This window comes from Cryptotermes secundus, unplaced genomic scaffold (assembly GCF_002891405.2).
Source record: "Cryptotermes secundus unplaced genomic scaffold, Csec_1.0 scaffold318, whole genome shotgun sequence".
Classification (NCBI taxonomy): domain Eukaryota; kingdom Metazoa; phylum Arthropoda; class Insecta; order Blattodea; family Kalotermitidae; genus Cryptotermes; species Cryptotermes secundus.
In genome coordinates this window covers 1,277-9,814 of record NW_019730108.1, presented here as the reverse complement: position 1 = coordinate 9,814, position 8,538 = coordinate 1,277, and the positions used below count along the sequence as shown (strand labels likewise).

General features: G+C 44.1%; 1 protein-coding gene across 7 annotated transcripts in view; it reads left to right on the top strand.

The window, feature by feature from the left end:
- LOC111866114 (baculoviral IAP repeat-containing protein 2) overlaps nt 1–8,538 on the top strand; it is a gene marked incomplete at its 3' end in the record, with an annotated part of 11,890 nt that overhangs the window by 3,090 nt on the left and 262 nt on the right. The window contains 4 exon segments of one of the 7 annotated variants that reach the window (XM_023854724.2): nt 1,381–1,521; nt 6,536–7,232; nt 7,316–7,507; nt 7,649–7,830. In XM_023854724.2, the coding sequence (XP_023710492.2) occupies nt 6,683–7,232; nt 7,316–7,507; nt 7,649–7,830 (924 nt within the window). 7 annotated transcript variants of the gene reach the window in all.

Sequence of the window (8,538 nt, the reverse complement as noted above, 5' to 3'; positions counted from 1 at the left end):
GTCTGTTTCGTGCGACGGGAGTTATGGGGCATTTGTCCGGCCGTGGATGGGGGGGGGGGGAGCTACCTTGTTCTGGTGATGCCAGTTTCGTACATGGATGTTGGTGAGAATATTTTAGAACAGGGTGCTCGTGCTGTGGAGAATATTTGGACCTAAGAGGATGAAGTGATAGGTTCGAGAAAACGGCATAATGAGGAGCTTCAGAACTTCTACTGTTCGCAAGATAGTATTAGAATGAGCAAGTCAAGGAGGATGAGACGGGTAGAGAATGTAGCACGCATGGAGCGAAGAGACATGCTTATAGGATTTTGGTAGGAAAGAGACCAGTAGGAAGACCTAGACTTAGGTGGAAAGATAGTATTAACGTGGATCTTAAAGAGAGATAGGATGGAGGTGGTATGGTGTGGATTCATCTGGCTGAGGATAGGGACCAGTGGAGGGTTCTTGTGAACACGGTAATGAACCTTCGGGTTGAAGAATGCAGTCGTCTGGGATTTGGCACCGTGTATATGTGGTGTTAACCAACGTTTCGGAGGAACGTATCGCCTCCATCTTCAGGGTAGAAGAAAAAATATAAGAAATCTGCAAGCGAAGAGACCGTGAGAACCGGTGCCAAATCCCAGAAGACTGCTTTCTTCATAGTCACCGCCGTGAAAGCCTCAAATCTTACAACCTTCGGGTTCCATACAATTCTGGGAAATTCCTTGGCTGGCTGAGCGACTGGCGTCTGCTCCATGGAGTCATGTTGCTGAGGGCCTGGGTAGTGTTCACTAACCTTGGTGTTCAGGAAAGAAGTTGTGAGAGCTATACTTCCACTCCCCCCATACGTCTTCATGGCTTGATGCTTAATGAATTACGAGCAGAGACTAACAGCATGGAGCTGAGCCCTTCTTGAGAAGCCGCCAGGTGTGCAGCCACTCAACTTCCCAGCGTTCTGCGGAACCCTTGGGCTCATTACCGTGTTCACAAGAGTTCTCCACTACTCACTACCCTGAGCTAGATGACTCCACTCCATACCACCCCATCCTGTCTCTCTTTTTACGATTTTGTGGCGTATACTAAACGGCGTCGATCCATCTGTGAATTGTTAATCCGCGTTGGGGAGAAGCGGCAAACGTTTTATTTCGGAGTATGAAGTGTGGCTTTTCAGAGTGGCAATGAGCAGGAGTTTGAGTCAGGGGCCACGGAATTTTGCTTTTCTGAATTAATGGTGAATTACGTAATTTGAACAAATTAAACCCCGAAGGTTATCAAAATAATATTAAAAAAAGTTTTTAGCCACAGAAAACACAGCGTGGCCTCATTACGAAGACCAACTATTTAATGACAATAGAGAAATGATCACTGCTTATTGCGAGAATCATAATCATGTGGTTTCAGTGGATAACCTCTGAACTGATGACGAAGCATCATGAATTGATCCTCTCAATGAAAGTGATGTCATCTGGGGGTCAGACCGCGTGACCGGACTGGGCCGTGCATGTCGCAGCGATACACATGTGTGTCCTTCGAAGCATAATGGTAACTATATACGTATACCTTCGCTTTAGCATTCACAGCTCTGAATTTATGCATCACAGTGTATTCACGTGTTTCGTATCATTCTCACAACAAACACCGATTATTTCCCTAACAGAATTAGCCGGTTGGTCTTTGAGGTAAGAAGTGATCTCTAATGCTATTAGGCTTCAACATCCGGAGGGTCCTGCGATGGGCAAACTGCATGGTTATCCTCTATCCTAGAGCAAATGCCGAGTTGGTACCCAAATTGCACATTGCACTGCATGCTTCATATCCAGCCCTCCCCAGCAGTGGCAACGTTAAACTTGCTGCCGGTGTTAATAAAAATGTCACTCGAATGCAGCCCTTCCATCTTTAATATAGAAATTCCGATCTTATGCAGTAAAGCCGCAACTCAAAATTTTCCACAGCTAACAACAAAGTCCACTTCCCAACGCTTTACCCTCTCTCAAACGTATATCTACCAGAATGACGAGTGGGCACTGCCTGGGAACCTTCAAAGCAGGAAAATAAAATTTCTCTCCTCCCTAAATGGCAATGCTGCTATCACCCCCCCCCCCCGCATTATCCCCCCCCCCCCCATGCTTCGTGGTTACGAGGGCTCAGGTTCTGCTTGATGGAACTCGAGCGCCTTGGTACAAGAGGACAGCTTGCAGGGTTGAGTGGGTCCAGGGTCTCGCAGTGGCAGTTGCGCTGCTCTCAGGAACACGGTGGCATGAAGTCCGTTAAAAGCCGGCCGGCAGACGTTTCGTACTGGTTTCTTTCTTGGCTTGCTCTTCAACTATGAAGATAAAGGCGGAATTTTTCTCCGAAACGTCGGCTAACTTTCAGTGGATTGGGCGGTATTATGTCCCAAAAGATATTTTTTTAAGGGATGCTGACAGTGATATATTACGTCTGGGATCACAGAGTGGCGGGTCTCTCCACCATCTGGTATTCTGAACAGACTACAGCGTTTCGGAAACTTGATCTGTTTTCGTTGTCAGGTGAAAAGGTGTTCATTAGAAAGAGCTCATATCGGTCAACATCGCACCTGAGGACGGAAACAGATCCAGTTTTCGAAAAGGTGGACAGAGCCCAGGATCCCGGTTATGCTGAGGCTATTTATTTTCTTGGTACGACAGTTCCACAACTGCACAGGTTAATTTTGCTCTTGTACATCCGTGTCTGTGCGGGAGGCCTACACAGTTCTGTACTGGAAAGTTCGCATCATTGTGTTGTCGCTGCTGCTACTGCCATCGCCTCTACTGTCCAGTATCGTCCTTTCTCTTGCATGAGTCTTACGTACTACACGCCTTGACGGTGGATGGAGGACGTTTTGCGAATTGAGGAATACATGAAGATAGTAAAGGTCTGAAAGAAACCCCCATCAACTTCCTAGAGACGATTGCTATATTTCTGGCGCTTTCTCCACGAAAAATTTCTGAAATGGGCCTGTTAGTTACCCTATGTAGCAACAGCTCGAGAACCTCCGCACGGATTTGTATTAAATTTGGTTATGGGAAGTAGAACTAAAATTTGTGTATTTGAACTGCGGTAAATATCGGACAACAAAGACGACAGGTCTGCATTGAGAGCTGCATGCGTGCTTAACTTGCGAAATGTTTGTGGGAGCGAGGAACGTTTGGAGAGGAATTCGTGACGCATATGTTAAGCCCAGTATACTTCCGGTTTTTGCAGATATCGAACAAAGGAAGGGAAGGCGTTAGAATTTCCACGCTATGCGTACATGTCCCAACTTACTGACAAGCGTCTCATCGGCGAAATTCAGATCCGGGATCACTCGTTTCTAGATTTTAATATAGACAATGAGACAGATACCACGGTTTAGTCACACCTTTGTTCGAAAACGATTTAAATTCTGATTGTCCGAATTTATTAAATTGATTTTGTACCAAAGGCTGTCAACCGCACTTGTACGACGTTCTGTGGGTACATACTGGTCTCGTCTGTTGGTCAGTCCGAAACGACCGGCCGTCCGGCTTCGGTTCTGGGTAAACTAACATCCAGTCACTGAGAGTTGTTCTGTGAACTCAGCGATCAGTTAATCGTAGATAAACAATTGTCAAGAACAAAAAAAAAAAATCACTTATGCGAGTGCATTTGTGTGTGAGAGATTAATCATGCGTTGAGTGACTGATGTTATGTGGAGTACTTGAGACTGCATCCCACACCAACATTCAATTTTCTGTTGTGAATAATAGTGTGACATGTCTAACCGTTGCAGGGCAACGGGAGGTGGAACGAGTTATCACGAAGACAGACCCTTGATAATGGTCGGTTGCCAAGTTACGCAACAATGGAAACGTGGTTCCGCAACAGAAAGGAAAGCGGTGTTACTCCGTACCGTGCCGAGTAGAACCGAAATGAGCCGAGCCGAAGCGCGCTGGTTGCTACGCAGCGGCAGCGTTGCCCAGCAACACACGGTGGTTACGCAACAGGGGAGCGAGGTGCGTTTTCCGCTGTCCGACTGAGGGTTTATAAGGGAGACCAAAATGCGTAAAGAGAGAGTACAGAACGCATTTCCTAGGCAACGATCCACGTTACCACTACGACGCTACAATCGGAATACATCCATTCCTAGACAACGGAAGCAGTGCAATATTGGAATTCCAACAGTGAGTCTCTACGGTTACAACGAATTGTTACAAGCGCTGGATGACAACGGCAAAACCGAATTGTTGGAAGTGGTGTCTAGTATTCGGTTCGCATAAGACAGCAGTCAGTTGAAAATATAGCTGCTGCCGGAGTCAGTTGAATCGGACTGGGAAAACGAACCATTGTTGCTTGCAATTGCAGGTCAGTTTCATCGTTAACACAGAAATTCCCGGGAACGAGTTATGTCTCGAGCAGCAAGAAGGGACAGGTTAAGTCACAAAAGAGAATTTGGATTGTGTCTGAGAACGTTGCTCAGGCCCTTTTTATCATGTTGGAACTATTTTTACAGAACAGTTATTATATCTAGTAGATGGCTCTGCATGTGAATATTTACGTTCAGAAACGCATTGCCACATTCCTCGATAACAGAGTTTCTGCATTTTCGATACCTCGAAAATGTTTTGATATGCAGTTAAGAAGAAATTCCGAATTACTTTATTTGCTCCGAGCGTTATTTTATGAGAAACATTCAAAAGCGAGGTACAGTTATTCATATCTCTTTGTTACCAAGGAGTAATTGAAATACATCAACTGATAAAGTTGATTAGATCACAACGTTTTCGTAGAACTGATTCGAATAATGTTTTGTATGATTCCAAGAGTTTTGTGTAATGTGCAATTCTGTGATTATATTTGTAATATCTAGAACTGATACGGTTCATACATAGGTGCCATTCAGTATGTAGTAGCAACTGACACAGGCTAAACAATGGATCAAAGTTTTATTATTTGTGTTACGTGTTTAGTGACTAGAGACGGTGTTTGAATCGGTAACTGGATTTGAGTCTTACAGATTGTAGCTACAAGTAATCATAGAGCTATCGCTAATCCACACCCTAGAATTCACTGTGGCGCGCATTAAGTCTGATCAGTCTGCCGTGTCTTCACAGGCTTATGATTGGTAACGACTCTCATTCAGTGGGGAATCCTCCGACTGTCAAAGTGAAGTTTGGGTGACATTACGACCGCTGGTCAGTCGGCACTGACTGCATCCTCTATTGTTGAGTGTGATCACGTGATTCGGTTGCCCTGGAAACATACTTGCAGAGACATTGCCTAGAAACTTCCGTCATTTCCTCTTCCACTATTCGGGCATTCAGTTGTCATTAACATTATTGCAGCATAGATTCATCTGATGAGCACGTGGTAGACTTCGTTTCATGTATCTGAGGTATATGTTGTCATGGTGAAATTATTGTAGTATCTAACGACTGGAAAAGCGGTTGTATACGATATTAAGTGGAAAGTAACAATTTCATAGTGCCGCCATGATAGAATGTGGAATATCTAGTGATACAAATCAAAGGAATAAAAATAATCAAATACAAACTTTCTTGCAGAACACTAAACAAGCATTTACATCACACAATGGATCGCATTGCTTGTTTTGGAAATTATTTGAATCATGGATGTTCATATTGTATCGTAAGAAGAAATTAATTCGTTCCTTGATCTTGACTTTTAAATGAACCGCACAAACATGGCGGATTTTTCGACTTATAATAAATTGTTCTAACATGACAGATTCGTGAAAGGACTATGACCAGGATTTTCTACAGATATCAAGACAGAAATTAAACAGTATATGAATTTATTCTTTTATGTAAACAGAACCACACCTATAACATGACAACATTGACCTAACGACGGTCAGCGTTGCCTGTTATGGCAAAGTGCGAATTTTTGTTGTAACTGAATCTTAAGGCGAGAATAACAGTATTAGTTTATATTCAGAAACTTATTGGTGTGAAAATTAAATAGTGATGCTAGAAAAGGTCTGGTCCAACAGAAAGCAGTATCGATTATGTGTATGTTTCACATGAACGACGTGGCACCACCGTACATATCTTCTTTGAATCGAATACCATAGTCGGGCAATTTCCCACGGTAGTAGTCGTCAACGGTTTGCTTACGTGTAAGCATTTAAAAGCTGTGCTTAAAATTTACAAGCCTGGGTAAGTGAAAGCAGGATTTGAAAAGCTGCACATTGAAATATCAGTGTACTGCGGAATTCTGTGTGGTAAGAACTTACCTTTGTATTAGAGGTGTCGTGTACGAGGTGGAGTTGTGAATGAAAGAATGCGATTCATTTGGAGTCTGTTCGTGAAGTAGACCATAAACAGTTAGGACGAGTATTATGCCCTTTGGTGTGTAATACAGTATATGTGTACAGGAAATCGGTAATCAGCATGCCAAATTTACATGGGCTACGTCATTAGTGCTTTGCTTTTTTTCCCTTTACCTTGTTTCAATTTAGCGTCATCAGACGCGACGTTGCCGTTTCTAAATGCAGCGTTGACCTGATTAAATGGAAGATTAAGGATATTCAGTTTCATTTTACATTTCTTCATTTCAGAACCAGCATCTCATTGTTTTCCGGGACTGAAGAATATAAGAACATTTTAAAAGAAAAACGCACGAAGGTGTTTTACGTGACCAGAAAATAAGAGGAGCATTCTGGGCCACTTAACGTCAGTTTCCTTTGTAATTGCCCCTCTGTATTATGGCTCCCAATGGTACTAGCACAACTCTCTCATTGCCTGTTGAAAACACGACCACACACCTTAAATCCTCCATGGACAATGTGGATGCCCCAACAAATGACCGCACGCCTGTCAGTTCCACTGCCTCGTCTGCCTGCCCACCACTTCCTTTGAGCCCCATTGTACCAGTACAGCGGCCCACCAATTACTGGCCAATGCTGAACATGAAGCGTGAGTCTGACCGTCGGAAGACATATGAGAGATGGGTGGTGCCCTTTATGGACCCGAATCGCCTGGCGGCTGCTGGGTTTTACTACATAAACCAGGGTGATGTGGTGCGATGTGTGTTCTGTGGGGTTGAGGTGGGGCACTGGGAAGAAGGGGATGATCCCTTCAGGGACCATCAACGTTGGGCCCCATCCTGTGGGTTCGTCAGAGGTTTGCAAGTTGGAAACATTCCCATCAGTCAGGATGGCCTGCCTGAGGGGCCATCAGCTCAAGAAGCAAGTCGTAGCTATGATGTCTGTGGGCCATACCTGGAGTTCAGACCGAATTCTGGCCCCGAGAGAGGTGAGTTATCTTGCTTGCATGCATGACCTGCTATTCTACAGTTTGAGCCTGGAACTGGATACAGCCTGAGAAATATGTTGCAGCGGTGAGCAGTGGCTTGAACCACAACCTGTTGACACCAGAGGAACTGCAGAAACATGGCATCCACCAGAGCCGTGGCCCACTTCACCCATCTTACAACACGTACGATGCACGTGTACGGTCGTTTGAAAGCTGGCCACGCTCCCTCAAACAGAAGCCGGACAAGCTGAGTGAAGCCGGTTTCTACTATACAGGTGAGTCTCGGGAAGGTCCGTGGTCAGATCCAGTGCTGACCTCTATGCAGCTCAGGGGCTTTACTTCTAGCTGATCCAAGTTTTGATATTATGAAAGTCAGGCATACTAGGCCCACATTAAGTGTCTGTGATTTTCTGCAGGCAAGGGAGACCAGACTGTGTGTTTCCACTGTGGTGGCGGGCTCAAAGACTGGGAGGAGACGGACGACCCGTGGGTTGAACATGCTGTGTGGTTCCCCAAGTGCATACATGTTGTACTCATTAAAGGACGGACATTCATTGAAGAATGTCATCGGTTGAAGGAAGCCAGAATGCCTGTCCAGGTGTGTTTTGTTTGTATGGCTATAGGACAGTCTTGTGTTGTGTGTGTGTCCTGCTGATTCATCTTGTGATTTCTGCCTTCTTTTCCATACTCCATATGATATTTCATATTTCAGCCTAATCAGACAGTATTTGCTGGAACGGCATAGTTTGTTTTTTTTTGCCATTTTCTGAAAATCTGGCCTGATTGTTAACAGGCAGAAATTGCACAAGTGCATGATCACACTCGCAGCCAGTCACGATGAACACACTTTCATTAAATTTTGTGTTTCACATATTAATTACTGTTTAATTTTGGTGCAGCTGCCAGGATGTTTACAGTAGCCTTACGCAAGTTGAAACATCTTTAATACTGCAAGCTGAATGGATTTAAATTTATTGTTTTGTTTGTGCTCCTGCTCTTTTTAAAATAGCCATGGATTCTTTCTTTGTAATGTAAGGTTTTCCAAAGATTTATGAACACCCAACAACTTACATGAATGAATTTGTTAGTTTTTTCCTTCTTATTTTACATCAGCTGAAGACCTTCCACATCAAGTGGAATCAGTTGCAGAAATATCAGATACATTTTAAGTAATGTTCCACAGTTGAAATACTAACTGTCCACCCACATTAAGCAGGGATCATGGAGGTTCTGATTAAGCACTGCACTTGCAGTTGTGATATGAACTGTCCGTCTGCTACAGTGGCTTTAGGATTTCAGAAATGTG